We start from the raw sequence: 16,882 nt of genomic DNA on the forward strand, positions 1-16,882 counted from the left end.
TGCTGCAGACATTTTTTGGTACCCTTCCCCAGATCTGTGCCTCGACACAATCCTATCTCGGAGCTCTACGGACAATTCCTTGTACCTCATGGCTTGGTTTTGCTCTGACATGCACTGCCAACTGTAGGACCTTATATAGACAGGTGTGTGCCTTTCCAAATCATGTCCAATCAATTGAATTTACCACAGGTGGACTCCAATCAAGTTGTAGAAACATCTCAAGGATGATCAATAGAAACAAGATGCACCTGAGGTCAATTTCGAGTCTCATAGCAAAGGGTCTGAATACTTATGTAAATAAGGTATTTCTGTTTTTTATTTTTAATGCATTTGCAAAAAATTCTAAAAACCTCTTTTTGCTTTTTCATTACGGGTATTGTGTGTAGATTAATGAAGAAATGTTTTAATTTAATCAATTTTAGAATAAGGCTGTAACGTAACAAAATGTGGAAAAGGGAAGGGGTCTGAATACTTTCCGAATGCACTGTATTAGCTGGTGATTGTGTTCTCAACTCTAGCCTGAAGGGACAGCCACAGCTGTTGTTCTACTCTACTGGTAGGGAAGGAAATGGTGTCAGACGGTCTGCAAAATAGTGTTGTAGCTTGTAGTGTTGTAGCCACCATATGTGGTTAAGAATAATAATTAAAATAATAAATGGAGTAAATGGACAACATCTTCAAGTAAATGGAGAGGTTGCATGGATGCTCTTAATCTATTGGTTCACCCAACCCACCTAAGCCTGTAATAAAATGTTCTGCTCTGCTTTAGTGAAGTGAAGACTTGGGAGGCAGACTATGGTATAGTCATCAACCAATAATAATAATAATTATATTTTACCACTATATCCTTTCTGCTAAGCCAGTCGCCTCGCCAGTGAGATGGGAGAGGAGAGCACCTGTTTACCATTCCACTACCCTACTAGCCCAGGCACTATGCCACAGGAGAGTGGGGGTTCAGAAGGGAGTGAATTGGCACTGAGGTGGGAAGTCCCTGCCCGAGATATTAATTTGATTGAATTTGTTAGCTGACATTTTTAAGAGACTACACCTTCGACTGAGATAAAAAAAATGTGTAAGCTCAACCATGAGGAATCATATTGCCCTAGATACACCACCTCCATTACGTAACATTTTCCAATGAACGGCACATTTGTCAATTGGTATTCTCCAGGCCAGGGCAACTGTAGTTGGAGCGGGGAGTTCAGCGTAGCAAATTAGGGGTCGCGTCTTGCCGGCCATGTAAAGCGCAGCCTCGTTGTGATAAGTGTTACTCCGACTATCTCGATGTGCTCCTCGTCCCTCTTGGTTGGCGCTCCCAGATTATAAAAGGCTTCAATCAAATCTTAATTGGACGGTCATTAAAACTGCAGTGACTCCAATCCAAGTCGGAGAGTCCAATCGAGGACATTTTACCGTTGTGCTGCTAAATAGAATGTTTAAACAGCTCTGCTGAGTAATTAGAGTGGGGAGTGAAAGCTACTCTCTTGCCCCTTATGATCAGCCATTCTGCAGGCCTACTTACTCTAAGCCCATTCAACCAATTAATGGAATCGATATGGGTTTTAATGAAAGGCAAAGAACCGTGAACTGAAACAGGCCTCAGTCGGTTGTTACAGTTTAGCACTGATAAATTCTAAGGGTACCCTGAGCTTCTCGCAGTCAGAGAGCATTGCTAGTTTTATTTGTTATATATTTGTAAAATAAAAAAGCAGGCCTAAGCTTAATGTGGGGCAATCAATATTTAACATTGTTATAGCCTTTGATGATAATGGAATATGACATTTGAATGCAGAGTCTGTCAATTGTCTACACTGAATTCTGCTATGGGCTTGTTCCTCAAAAGACACCGTTTTTGAATCACCAGCAAGAGATTATGCGGAAATACTCATGCACAAATTGTATTGCAATGTAAAATGAGTAGTCTTTCATTTTGACTCTCATTGTTTTCCCTGTGTATTTACTACCCGGTTGTCATCTACCTTCCGAAACTGGGAGAGTGAGTAAGATTCCGATATTCTGAAGTAATTGGATTTAGGATCCCACGGCTGGGCACTTCTGGGGAATGGCAGGCTGCCCTCATTGGGGAAGTGGAACGGTATCAGGGAACTGCATAGGCTCCTGTTCTCTCCAATTTACCCTTACACTGAATGACATTTTCCCCCTTAGGGGTCCTGAACCCAGGAGGACCTCCTTAGTGAGAGACTCGAGAGTCATCATGGCTTTTAGACATTTCTACTTGGACCCTTGAAAAGGGCTCTAAAGTGCGACCAATTTGGTATTTATTTTGCAACCAGGAGTGTTATTTTGGGAGCAGATAATTGTTGTAACGAAAAGGCTTCTGAGTGCCCTAGAGAAAAAGGTGAGTCAATAGCGTCATGGTTGCACCATTACTACAGCGAAAACGTCATGCTTCTGGCACAACCAGGTCAGGATATCTGACCCATATTACTTGCGCAATATTTGTATCTTTCTATAGCGGTTCGCCGGACTGCATTTTACATTCATAAATCACGTCATGGGCAGTTTTAAAACTGCTTGCGCGTCGTTAACCATTTGTTTACATTTTGTTCGGTCATGTTACCTCATTGGCTAGCTAGCTAACTTTACCAGTATATCCAAACATTTGAGGGCACATAAAGAAAATAAAAGTGATCGCTTCCTCAGGAGATCAATGATCTTAGCATAGCAATGAATGAATGAAGGATACTTGCACGTCATCATCACAAACTTCACATTTTTAAAGAGACAGTGTACAATTTTCAGTGTAATGCATCTCAATAGGAAAATAGTCCATTTACAAAATGTAGAAACCTAACATTCCACAAATGACTTTGTAATTTCCATGACAGGTGTTCGTATCAACATTTTAGCTTTTATAATAAACTGTCTTCACAGTGTTACATATTAGTTTATAGGGCACAACATGTGCTTTAAAAGTGGATATAATTAATATAGGCCCAATATAGGCTGTATCTTAATTTAAAACATATTTTTTTCTGGTGCTCCTAAATTTCATGTGGTGCTTCTAACTTTTTTAAATTGGGAGCACCAGTGCTACCAATTAATTATTGTTAATTTAGAGCCATGTCCTTGAGGAATGGTCCAGATTTAAACAAATGGACAGAAATTAGGATAGGCATATCCTTTATGAGAGCTGGAATAAGCTGATAAAGGTTTTGGTAACTCAAGAAGAACCACAAACCCTGGTCTTTATTCTAGTCATCTGGTGGAGATTGCATCCTTTCCCTACACCCCCAGTAACAGCCCTAGATCACTACCCTCTACACCAGATAACTAGCCTCTTCATCCTCATGTCATTCCGTATTACAGCTTTCTGGGCCACTGTAAAAGGAGCTCAGGCAGTTGATCTAACATATAAGACACTTCACAGGACATTGCCTTTGTCCACTGTCTTAACAGTGTTATTGAAGTGTAAACTACTCAATTCACACCATCCAAGCAAGGGTTGGGATTATGCCAGGTAAAGTACCCTGCCTTTTAAGTGTACCTGCCCAATGCCCATACCATAGAAATATAATTGCATTGATTCTAGTTCTATGGCCCATACCTTTGCTAGTGGTTTGAGGCTGCATCGCCAGAAAAGCTAGACATTGACCTGCTGTCATCAGAAGGGCAAAATCTGGGAATGATTAATGCAATAGAAAGGGCTGAGTCAGCGCCCCGAAGCTGAATTTTAAAGCTGACCTTCTAGATGAGGAGGCCGAGCCAGGATAACCTGACAAGCTGTCAAAGCCCTGTGTGCTAGCCATTTTTCAATGCACATAGACTGGGTTCTTCTCTTAAACCTGCCATTAGCAGACCCCTCCAAAACTGAATGACATATTTGGTCAGGCTTTTCACAGAATACTTAATTTCTCAGTGGTCATAGTCATTTACTCATCTAAACTCAGCAAAAAAAGAAACGTCCCCTTTTCAGGACCTTGTCTTTGAAAGATAATTCGTAAAAATCCAAATAACTTCACAGGTCTTCACAGGTTTCCCATGCTTGTTCAATGAACCATAAACAATTAATGAACATGCACCTGTGGAACGGTCGTTAAGACACTAACAGCTTACAGACGGTAGGCAATTAAGGTCACAGTTATGAAAATGTAGGACACTAAAGATGCCTTTCTACTGAGACAAAAGAAAGATGCCCAGGGTCCCAGCTCATCTGCGTGAACGTGCCTTAGGCATGCTGCAAGGAGGCATGAGGACTGCAGATGTGGCCAGGGCAATAAATTGCAATGTCCGTACTGTGAGATGCCTAAGACAGCGCTACAGGGAGACAGGACGGACAGCTGATCGTCCTCACAGTGGCAGACCACGTGTAACAACACCTGCACAGGATCGGTACATCCGAACATCACACCTGCGGGACAGGTACAGGATGGCAACAACAACTGCCCGAGTTACACCAGGAACGCACAATCCCTCCATCAGTGCTCAGACTATCCGCAATAGGCTGAGAGAGGCTAGACTGAGGACTTGTAGGCCTGTTGTAAGGCAGGTCATCACCAGACATCACCGGCAACAACGTCGCCTATGGGCACAAACCCACCGTCGCTGGACCAGACAGGACTGGAAAAAAGTGCTCTTCACTGACGAGTCGCGGTTTTGTCTCACCAGAGGTGATGGTCGGATTCGCGTTTATCATCGAAGGAATGAGCGTTACACCGAGGCCTGTACTCTGGAGCGGGATCGATTTGGAGGTGGAGGGTCCGTCATGGTCTGGGGCGGTGTGTCACAGCATTATCGGACTGAGCTTGTTGTCATTGCAGGCAATCTCAACGCTGTGCGTTACAGGGAAGACATCCTCCTCTCTCATATGGTACCCTTCCTGCAGGCTCATCCTGACATGACCCTCCAGTATGACAATGCCACCAGCCATACTGCTCGTTCTGTGCGTGATTTCCTGCAAGACAGGAATGTCAGTGTTCTGCCATGGCCAGTGAAGAGCCCGGATCTCAATCCCATTGAGCATGTCTGGGACCTGTTGGATCGGAGGGTGAGGGCTAGGGCCATTCCCCCCAGAAATGTCTGGGAACTTGCAGGTGCCTTGGTGGAACATCTCACAGCAAGAACTGGCAAATCTGGTGCAGTCCATGAGGAGGAGATGCACTGCAGTACCTAATGCAGCTGGTGGCCACACCAGATACTGACTGTTACTTTTGATTTTGATCCCCCCTTTGTTCAGGGACACATTATTCAATTTCTGTTCAGTTAATGTCTCAGTTGTTGAATCTTATGTACATACAAATATTTACACATGTTAAGTTTGCTGAAAATAAACACAGTTGACAGTGAGAGGACGTTTCTTTTTTTGCTGAGTTTATATGGATGGAATTTTGAACACCCGCTCAAATTGCGAAGGACGGTACGTCCGTCTCCCAATAAAAAATGTATGTGACAGTTAACTGCCCCATTTTTGTTTTATTATTGAAGAGCCTGAAACTTCCCTCTCCTGCAGTATGTAAATTAGCTGTCCTGTTTATATTTCGCATTCCTAAAAGGCCCTTGTATCGTCAGTATAAAACTTTGGCAGTATTTCCAGACACTTCTTTCCCATTTTAATAGACTTCTCCAACTCTGTGACTTGCATCTCTTGCCGCTGGTCAAAAGCTGGTACTTCAACCCTGGGTAAATATCAAGAATATTAATATGCTAGAAAAAATTATATCAGTGTGAGGGTGAAGTGAGACAATATTGACTAGTCTGCCAGTTCCCCTTCGCAGGTGTGGAAGTAAGGGTTAATTCAGCGTAGTTGACAACGACTCCCAGCGGTCTCTTAACATAACACTGTGAAAAGGCCACAGCATTCAGCCATTTTCTTCTGAGTGGTTCACCTTCAAAAGAAACCACATCGTCAAGGGAGGGCTGAACACAATGTACTTTTGTGCAAGCTCGCGGAACTAGGTGTATCTTGTGGTAAACTCATTCAGGATGGTCAATTTTCGAGTCTGTAATGTAGAAACAGTCTATCAAACAGTTTGTCAAACCAAAGCATTATCCACTTGTGGTACAATGTTGGGTTCAAACATTAGAAGACAGTTAATTGATTACACTTCATTATAATGATGCCTTCAGAAAGTATTCACACCTCTTGAGTTTTTCCACATTTTGCTGTGTTATAGGCTGAATTTAAAATTGATTAAATTTAGATTTTCTGTCACTGTCCTACACACAATACCCCATAATGTCAAAGTGGAATTTTGTTTTTCAATTTTTTTTCAAATTCATTACAAATTAAAGGCTGAACTGTCTTGAGTCAGTAAGTATTCAACCCCTTTTTCATGGAAAGCCTAAATAATTTCAGGAGTAAAAATGTGTTTAACAAGTCACATAATAAGTTGCATGGACTCACTCTGTTTGCAATAATAGTGTATAACATGATTTTTGAATGACTACCTTATCTCTGTACCCTGGGAGACAAATTCACCTTTCAGCAGGACAATAACCTAAAACACAAGGAGAAATATACACTGGAGTCGCTTACTAAGACGACATTTAATTTTTCAGAGTGGCCTAGTTACAGTTATGACTTAAATCGGCTTGAAAATCTATGGCAAGATTTGAAAATGTCTGTCTCGCAATGACCAACAACCAACTTGACTTTAATTTAAAAAAGAATTATGGGCAAATATTGTACAATCCAGGTGTGCAAAGCTCTTAGACTTACCCAGAAAGACTCACAGCTGTAATCGCTGCCAAAGGTGAATCTAACATGTATTGACTCAGGGGTGTGAATACTTATGTAAATGAGATATTTCTGTATTTAATTTTCAATAGATTAGCAAAAAATTATAAAAACATGTTTTCACTTTGTTATTGTGTGTAGATGGTAAAAAAAATAAGTAATCAATTTTGAATTCAGGCTGTAACACAACAAAATGTGGAACAAGGGTATGAATACTTTCTGAAGGCACTATGTTTGAAAGTGAGAGAATTTCATACATTTAGATTCCCCAAGGTCAAATATCCTCAAGATGTCTTGAACATTGCTTCTAACATTGCTTGCGCCAAAGCTTTTCTATCTGCCTTTTAACGGCCCAATACCAGCATGTGATTTGTGCCTTGCTGGGTCTTAGGCTATAACATTATTTTATGTTATTCCAGTCTCACTAAGTGGCTGTCAAGGTGACTTCTCACGGTCACAATGCATTTAACTAAGAGTGCCAGGTCTCAAAGGAAGTTTTGTCCTGAATATCACAATGGTTACATACATAATTCTATTTTTGCAACCAGCCTTTGAGATGGATATTTTGCGTCTCAAATACAAAATGATTTTAGAGATTCTAATGAGGATGCATCTTTGAATATTTTGTGTAGGCTGAGACTTGATTGCTTTAATCACTTTATCTTCCCTTTACACCCCTGTAAAAATTCAACTGGAGAAAATGAAAGGAGCCCAATACATTTAAAGCTATTATACGTGTCACTTTTTGTGAATTTCAAATAGGTGTATCTAATGTATTTCGCAATGAGCTATTCTTCCATCTCAATGTTCATGTTTTGGCAAGGTTTTCTTGTCTCCTGACTAACTGATGCTTCCTGATAACCATTTCACTGTGCCAAATTTACTATCTTCATAATAACCTTTGCCATTTTCTAGGCAGTATATGGATTGTATTGCTGTTGTGGGGTGGGGTTGGGGATGGGTTGCTATTGCTAAGTACCTCTATCTCTCTCTCTGTGTCCCTGTCTATCTGGATGCGGGTGCTGGATATGGGTCCTCTCTTCTCTCACCTGTAGTTGGGGGGAGACCTGGGAGGAGGTGTTGGGGGAAGTCCAGCAGTAAGTGAGCCCTTCCGTTTGTCCGTCTGCCTGCCCCCCCGTCTGCATGCTGCATGCTCTTAGAGGTTCTAGCTGGAGTCAAAACTGAACTGCCACACAGTTCAAAGCTGGACAAACTATTTTTTCCCCGCACACTCACGCCTCACGTTTGACCTTGCTTGCCACTGATGGGGAAAAAAGATAACGTATTCCTGTGGAGGATTGCTCAAATTGCGAAATCATAGGCCGAAATTCTGACTGAAGATACACAAACTAGTTTCGACCTCTGCAAATCAGAGTATTGGAGAATGTATTTCTCATGTCAGGATTTCAGCTTTAGTGAATGTACGAAATCATATTTGTCGATCATGATATTGTCTTTAAAAATAAATCATTAGAAGGTGCCACCATTGTTATTTGAAACCCGCTCTGAGCGCTTGACAACAACGATGAGTTTGGAACCTGTCTCTTTACCGAAGGTCGCTAGAGAACCGTCGATGAGGTACGTTCTGGATTCATAGTTGTGCTGATGTCCTGTATGTTTTTTTTGTGTGCCTGTGTGTGTGACTCAGGTGGGACAGAACTTTATCCCCTCGTCAGTTCCCAACACATTCGCCCCATCGCCCACTCCTGCTGTGCTCAGCAGCGGCCTCAACGACCTGTTTGAGCTCTCCACAGGCATGGCCATCACCACAGGAGGCTATGTTACCCCAAAGTCTGTGAGTACCCACAGCTAAATGCTTATGTTGATGTTCAATGCTAATGTTAGCCAGAGCTAAATGCTAATATGAATACTATATGCTAATGTTAATGATATATGCTAATGTTAGCACTATGTTGGGATAAAGTAGATTTTCATCGCTGAGTTGGCACACCAGCAAGGGCAGAGAATAAAGCTCAGATAAAGCTGATCAGAATGCTAATACTAACTCATTAGCACCTAGCAAGCAGAGAAATGCATACAGAACCTTGAGCCCTGCAGCAAAGTCACTCTTCATGTAGGACAGTGCATAAATATAGTTATGACGTTGTTTGGCAGGGGCGAAAGGAGGGGTGTGTTAAGTCCAAGTTGGCATCAACAGGCTCCACCCTAGATTCCTGTTCAAAATGGTTCATTTAGATATATCATACAGTTGAGTCATGCAGAAGAGGCTCACAAAGTCCTCGCTGTGGTATGTGTGCTGTTGATTAGTACTTGTTGCTATGTAGCAGCAGGACATAGCATTCTGTCCAAGGTATCCATCTTAATTTACGGACTCCATTCTCCATCTCCCTTTGTGTCCGACTCAATAAAATTAATGGGCAACACAGCACAGACACGTAGTTCAGTAATTGTTGTGCAAATCCTGTATGACTCAGGTTGTCATTTTCAAATGACCTTGTGTGCTCTCTCTGCTCCCAGGTATGGGTGAAGCAGTTTGCATGTTCATATTTCTTTATGTACTGTCTATCTCTTCCCCAAGATATGGCTACCTGCAGTGAAAGCTAAAGGGCTGGAGATCTCAGGCACATTCTCCCGCCGACAGGGCCAAATGTACATGGACATGACCTTCACCAACAAGGCCCTGCAGCACATGACCGACTTCGCTATCCAGTTCAACAAGAACAGGTGAGAGAGGGGGCGACTGGTATCAAATCCTAGATGCCATCTCTTGCCATTGTGCCCTTAACCTCTTAAACTGCACTGTGGCTGACACTGTGTCTCAGGGACTTCGGATAAAGATGCAAGACAATATCTAATCTGTACTAGCATTCAAGGTCCTCTGTGGCCTCACTGTAAAAAAACTTCTCTCTGCCTTTTGTTCACACTAACCTGATCCAAGCTCATCGTGACTCTCCATTCACTATAATCATGGCCATTCACTAAACACATTGTTAATAGATAATAGGTTAGTTCTCAGAAATGATCCACTTAGTGAAAGGGATATGGCTATTTATTGTCATGTACTTCGCAAAAATCGTACAATGAGTCTAAATGTGAGTCTTAGTCCCTGGGCATACATGGAATGGTATGTTATGTGCACTCGGCTCCTTATGTTGGTACAGTATGGGAGCATACTGTATGATAACTAAACACGACCACTACTCTGGAATGCAGGGAATTGTGAATAGCAGACTTATACACTGTGTATATAAAAGTATGTGGACACCCCTTTAAATTAGTGGATTCGGCTATCTTAGCCACACCCATTGCTGACAAGTGTATAAAATCGAGCACACAGCCATGCAATCTCCATAGACAAACATTGGCAATAGAATGACCTTACTGAAGAGCTCAGTGACTTTCAACGTGGCACCGTCATAGGATGCCACCTTTCCAACAAGTCAGTTAATACAATTTCTGCCCTGCTATAGCTGCTCCGGTCAACTGTATGTGCTGTTATTGTGAAATGGAAACGTCTAGGAGCAACAACGGCTCAGCCGCGAAGTGGCAGGCCACACAAGCTCACAGAACGGGACCGACGAGTGCTGAAGCGCGTAGCACGTTGTAAATCGTCTGTCCTCGGTTGCAACACTCACTACCGAGTTCCAAACTGCCTCTGGAAGCAACATCAGCACAAGGAACTGTTCGTCGGGAGCTTTATGAAATGGGTTTCCATGGCCGAGCAGCCGCACACAAGCCTAAGATCACCATGCACAATGCCAAGCATCGGCTAGAGTTGTGTCAAGCTCGCCGCCATTGGACTCTAGAGCAGTGGAAACGCGTTCTCTGGAGTGATGAATCACGCTTCACCATCTGGCAGTCGCATGGACAAATCTGGCTTTGGCGGATGCCAGGAGAACGCTACCTGCGCCAATGCATAGCGCCAACTGTAAAGTTTGGTGGAGGAGGAATAATGGTCTGGGGCTGTTTTTCATGGTTCATAGTTCCAGTGAAGGGAAATCTTAATGCTACAGCATACAATGACATTCTAGACGATTCTGTGCTTCCAACTTTTTGGCAACAGTTTGGGGAAGGCCCTTTCCTGTTTCAACATGACAATGCCCCTGTGCACAAAGTGAGGTCCATACAGAAATGGTTTGTCGAGATCGGTGTGGAAGAACTTGACTGGCCTGTACAGTGCCCTGACCTCAACCCCATCGAACACCTTTGAGATGAATTGGAACGCCGACTGCAGGCCTAATCGCCCAACATCAGTGCCAGACCTCACTAATGCTCTTGTGGCTGAATGGAAGCAAGTCCCTGCAGCAATGTTCCAACATCTAGTGGAAAGCCTTCCCATAAGAGTGGAGGCTGTTATAGCAGCAAAGGGGGGACCAACTCCATATTAATACCCATGATTTTGGAATGAGATGTTCGACGAGCAGGTGTCCACATACTTTTGCTCATGTAGTGCATTTAGCTCCAGTCACCTGAAGCACTTATTAAGACCCTGTTATGCAATTTATGTTGTCTAGTTTCGGAGTGATCCCCACCACCCCTCTGCCCATCCACACTCCACTGATGCCCAGCCAGAGTATCGAAGTTTCCCTGCCTCTCAACACCATTGGGCCAGTCATGAAGATGGACCCACTGAACAACCTACAGGTAAACTCCTACATATACTTTCTGGTTACGTAAGGCATGCTAGGCAAGAGCAGCCTACCTGGTCTGCAAAAGATATCATGATTAATCAGTCTCAGGGATTTTCTGCCATTTTAATCCTTGGGCGGGCCGCCTAAGCGTTTCTTCGGTTCACCGAAGTCCAAACAGTGTAAATATGTATATATTTTTAATACATTTTCTGGATTGGAAAAACGCTTTCAGTGTAAACTTAAACGACTAAAACCAGATATAAATTAAGTAGAAAAGATAATGTACCTACAGTGCCTTCAGAAAAGTATTCATACACCTTGACTTATTCCACATTTTGTTGTGTTACAGCCTGAATTCAAAATTGATAACTTTTTTTTCTTCTCACCCATCTACACACAGTACCCCATAATGACAAAGTGAAAATGTGTTTCTAGATTTTTTCGCACATTTATTTATATAAGGATTTACACCCCTGAGTCAATACTTTGTAGAAGCACCTTTTGGCAGCGGTTACATTTTACATTTTAGTCATTTAGCAGACGCTCTTATCCAGAGCAACTTACAGTTAGTGAATGCATACATTTTCATACTGGCCCCCCGTGGGAAACGAACCCACAACCCTGGCGTTGCAAGCGCCATGCTCTACCAACTGAGCTACAGGGGTAGAAAGATTACAGCTGTGAGTCTTTCTGTGTAGGGCGGCAGGTAGGTTAGTGGTTAAGAGCGTTGTGCCAGTAACCGAAAGGTCGCTGGTTCTAATCCCCGAGCCGACTAGGTGAAAAATATGCCGATGTGCCCTTGAGCAAGGCACTTAACCCTAATTGCTCATGTAAGTCGCTCTGGATAAGAGCGTCTGCTAAATGACTAAAAATTTAAATGTAAGTCTCTAAGAATTTTCCACACCTGGATTGTGCAACATTTGCCCATTATTCTTCAAGATCTGTCATATTGGTTGTTGATCATTGTTAGACAACCATTTTCAAGTCTTCCATATATTTTCAAGTAGATTAAAGTCAAAACTGTAACTCAGCCACTCAGGAACATTCACAGTTTTCTTGGTAAACTCCAGTGTAGATTTGGCCTTGTGTTTTAAGTTATTGTCCTGCTGAAAGGTGAATTCATCTCACAGTGTCTGGTGGAAAGCAGACTGAACCAAGTTTTCCTCTAGGATTTTGCCTGTGTTTAGCTCCATTCTGTAAATTTTTTTATCCTGAAAAACTCCCCAGTCCTTAACGATTACAAGCATACCCAAAACATGATGCAGCCACCACTATGCTTGAAAATATGGAAAGTGGTACTCCGGAATGTGTTGTATTGGATTTGCCCCAAACATAACACTTTGTACTCAGGACAAAAAGTTAATTGCTTTGCCACATTTTTTGCAGTATTAATTTAGTGCCTTGTTGCAAACAGGATGCATGTTTTTGAATATTTTAATTCTGTACAGGATTCCTTCTTTTCACTCTGTCAATTAGGTTAGTATTATGGAGTAACTACAATGTTGTTGATCCATCCTCAGTTTTCTCCTATCACAGCCAATAAACTCTGTAACTGTTTTAAAGTCACCATTGGCCTCAAGGTGAAATCGCTGAGCGGTTCCCTCCCTCTCCTGCAACTGAGTTAGGAAGGACGCCTGTCTTTGTAGTGACTGGGTGTATTGATACAATATCCGAAGTGTAATTAATATCTTCACCATGTGAAACGGAGCCACTCTATCTTAGTATATGTAGCCCATGTGCAGGCTTCTCCCCAAAGAAAGTAAGAAGGGTGCTCTTTAAAAATATATATATTTTTGAAACTTTATTTGTTGTAATTTTAGGCCAGGCACCACACCCGAATTGAGTATTTTTTGCTCTAGATTGCAGGACATGACAGTTACAGGTGTTAAAATACTAAAGAATCTCTGAGTCCAAAGGGGGTCACTTCCCCCTCCCTGCTGTACTCAACAGCACCACCACCTTGTTAAAGAATCCTGGGAAGAATCCTGCATGTGTCTGATGCTGTCTGGACAAAAAGAGTATGACATGTCATATTCTTTTTGGCCAGACAGCATCAGATACATGGGCTATAGATACCAAGACAGAGGGGCACTGTTTACCTCGCTCAGATGCTTTCTCTGGTGAAATAAATTCAGCCTCTTGCAAAATGAAAGAAAATTAAGAAACACTGATTGACACGAATGAGAAATAATTTTCATTAACATTTTGGGGGAATCTTGGTTTCCCTTGGCATCCAAGAATACACACCACTTTGTAGGTTGAATGTCATTACTCTTATGGTATTTGTAATACACTGAACAAAAATATAAATGCAACATGCAACAATTTCAAAGATTTTACTGAGTTACATTTCATATAAGGAAATCAATCAATTGAAATAAATAAATTAGGCCCTAATCTATGGATTTCACTTGAATGGGAATATAGATATGTACCTGTTGTTTATAGATACCTTTAAAAAAACGGTAGGGGCGTGGATCAGAAAACCAGTCAGTATCTGGTGTGACCACCATTTGCCTTCACATAGAGTAAATCAGGCTGTTGATTGTTGCCTGTGGAATGTTGTCCCACTCCTCTTCAATGGCTGTGCGAAGTTGCTGGATATCAAATAAAATCAAATATTATTTGTCACATGCGCTGAATACAACAGGTGTAGACCTTACCGTGAAATGCTTACTTACAAGCCCTTAACCAACAATGCAGTTTGAAGAAAATAGAGTTAAGAAAATATTTACTAAATAAAATAAAAAATAAAATAAAAAGTAACACAATAAAATAACAATAATGAGGCTATATACAGGGGCTACCGGTACCGAGTCAGTTTGCAGGGGTACAGGTTAGTCGAGGTAATTTGTACATGTAGGATATTGGCGGGAACTGGAAAACGCTGTCGTACACGTCGATCCAGAGCATTCCAAACATGCTCAATGGATGACATGTCTGGTGAGTGGAAGAACCACGAATTGTGTACAGATCCTTGCAACATGGGGCCGTGTATTATCATGCTGAAACATGAGGTGATGGCGGCGGATGAATGGCATGACAATGGGCCTCAGGATCTCGTCATGGTATCTCTGTGCATTCAAATTGCTATCGATAAAATGCAATTGTGTTCATTGTCCGTAGCTTATTCCTGCCCATACCATAACCCCACAGCCACAGTTGGAACTGGGATTCATCCGTGAAGAGCACACTTCTCAAGCGTGCCAGTGGCCATCGAAGGTGAGCATTTGCCCACTGAAGTTGTTTACGACGCCGAACTGCAGTCAAGTCAAGACCCTGGTGAGGACGACGAGCACGCAGATGAGCTTCCCTGAGACGGTTTCTGACAGTTTGTGCAGAAATTCTTTGGTTGTGCAAACCCACTGTTTCATCAGCTGTCCGGGTGGCTGGTCTCAGACGATCCCGCAGGTGAAGAAGCCGGATGTGGAGGTCCTGGGCTGACATGGTTACACGTGGTTTGTGAGGCCGGTTGGACGTACTGCCAAATGATCTAAAACGACGTTTGGTAGAGGAATTAACATTAAATTATCTGGCAACAGCTCTGATGGACATTCCTGCAGTCAGCATGCCAATTGCATGCTCCCTCAAAACTTGATACATCTGTGGCGTTGTGTTGTGTGACAAAACTGCACATTTTAAAGTGGCCTTTTATTGTGCCCAGCACAAGGTGCAGCTCTGTAATGATCATGCTGTTTAATCAGCTTGATATCCCACACCTGTCAGGTGGATGGATTATATTTTTTTAGGGGGTAGATCAGCGTTAATATTGCAGATAGATGTAACTTCCATCAATGTAATTGTCCGCATCACTTCCAATCCCCCATGTTTTTTTTCTTGCAAATATATATATATATATATATATACAGTGGGGGAAAAAAGTATTTAGTCAGCCACCAATTGTGCAAGTTCTCCCACTTAAAAAGATGAGAGGCCTGTAATTTTCATCATAGGTACACGTCAACTATGACAGACACATTGAGATTTTTTTTCTCCAGAAAATCACAGTGGGATTTTTAATGAATTTATTTGCAAATTATGGTGGAAAATAAGTATTTGGTCACCTACAAACAAGCAAGATTTCTGGCTCTCACAGACCTGTAACTTCTGCTTTAAGAGACTCCTCTGTCCTCCACTCGTTACCTGTATTAATGGCACCTGTTTGAACTTGTTATCAGTATAAAAGACACCTGTCCACAACCTCAAACAGTCACACTCCAAACTCCACTATGGCCAAGACCAAAGAGCTGTCAAAGGACACCAGAAACAAAATTGTAGACCTGCACCAGGCTGGGAAGACTGAATCTGCAATAGGTAAGCAGCTTGGTTTGAAGAAATCAACTGTGGGAGCAATTATTAGGAAATGGAAGACATACAAGACCACTGATAATCTCCCTCGATCTGGGGCTCCACGCAAGATCTCACCCTGTGGGGTCAAAATGATCACAAGAACGGTGAGCAAAAATCCCAGAACCACACGGGGGGACCTAGTGAATGACCTGCAGAGAGCTGGGACCAAAGTAACAAAGCCTACCATCAGTAACACACTACGCCGCCAGGGACTCAAATCCTGCAGTGCCAGACGTGTCCCCCTGCTTAAGCCAGTACATGTCCAGGCCCGTCTGAAGTTTGCTAGAGTGCATTTGGATGATCCAGAAGAGGATTGGGAGAATGTCATATCGTCAGATGAAACCAAAATATAACTTTTTGGTAAAAACTCAACTCGTCGTGTTTGGAGGACAAAGAATGCTGAGTTGCATCCAAAGAACACCATACCTACTGTGAAGCATGGGGGTGGAAACATCATGCTTTGGGGCTGTTTTTCTGCAAAGGGACCAGGACGACTGATCCGTGTAAAGGAAAGAATGAATGGGGCCATGTATCGTGAGATTTTGAGTGAAAACCTCCTTCCATCAGCAAGGGCATTGAAGATGAAACGTGGCTGGGTCTTTCAGCATGACAATGATCCCAAACACACCGCCCGGGCAACAAAGGAGTGGCTTCGTAAGAAGCATTTCAAGGTCCTGGAGTGGCCTAGCCAGTCTCCAGATCTCAACCCCATAGAAAATCTTTGGAGGGAGTTGAAAGTCCGTGTTGCCCAGCGACAGCCCCAAAACATCACTGCTCTAGAGGAGATCTGCATGGAGGAATGGGCCAAAATAGTAGAAATGCACGAAATAAGCTTTTTGTGCGTATGGAACATTTCTGGGATCTTTTTTTTCAGCTCATGAAACATGGGACCAACACTTTACATGTTGAGTTTATATTTTTGTTCAGTGTAGATGTCCCTTTCCATTCAAATGGTGAGTGCACTGTTCGGATGCTGGACTTATTTTTGAGTAGACGAAATTGCGCAGGTATCTGACAATTAGATGAAAACATCATGACTGGTTGTGTTCAAGACACATTTAAAGGTAATACAGTGAGGGAAAAAAGTATTTGATCCCCTGCTGATTTTGTACGTTTGCCCACTGACAAAGACATGATAAGTCTATAATTTTAATGGTAGGTTTATTTGAACAATGAGAGACAGAATAACAACAAAAAAATCCAGAAAAATGCATGTCAAAAATGTTATAAATTTATTTGCATT

General features: G+C 42.3%; 1 protein-coding gene across 2 annotated transcripts in view; it reads left to right on the forward strand.

Annotated features, from left to right (window-relative positions):
* The window catches only part of LOC311136569 (AP-2 complex subunit beta-like), a 67,880-nt gene that overhangs the window by 21,135 nt on the left and 29,863 nt on the right, over window positions 1–16,882 (forward strand). The window contains exons 15-18 of one of the 2 annotated variants that reach the window (XM_084170754.1): window positions 7,753–7,794; window positions 8,346–8,492; window positions 9,237–9,382; window positions 11,173–11,302. In XM_084170754.1, coding sequence (XP_084026880.1) covers window positions 7,753–7,794; window positions 8,346–8,492; window positions 9,237–9,382; window positions 11,173–11,302 — 465 coding nt within the window. The remainder of the gene's footprint in view (window positions 1–7,752; window positions 7,795–8,345; window positions 8,493–9,236; window positions 9,383–11,172; window positions 11,303–16,882) is intronic. The other variant, XM_084170755.1, reaches the window with a different exon arrangement.

The sequence above is a fragment of the Coregonus lavaretus genome, assembly GCF_964263955.1.
Source record: "Coregonus lavaretus genome assembly, chromosome: 10".
In the NCBI taxonomy this organism is placed as follows: Eukaryota; Metazoa; Chordata; class Actinopteri; order Salmoniformes; family Salmonidae; genus Coregonus; species Coregonus lavaretus.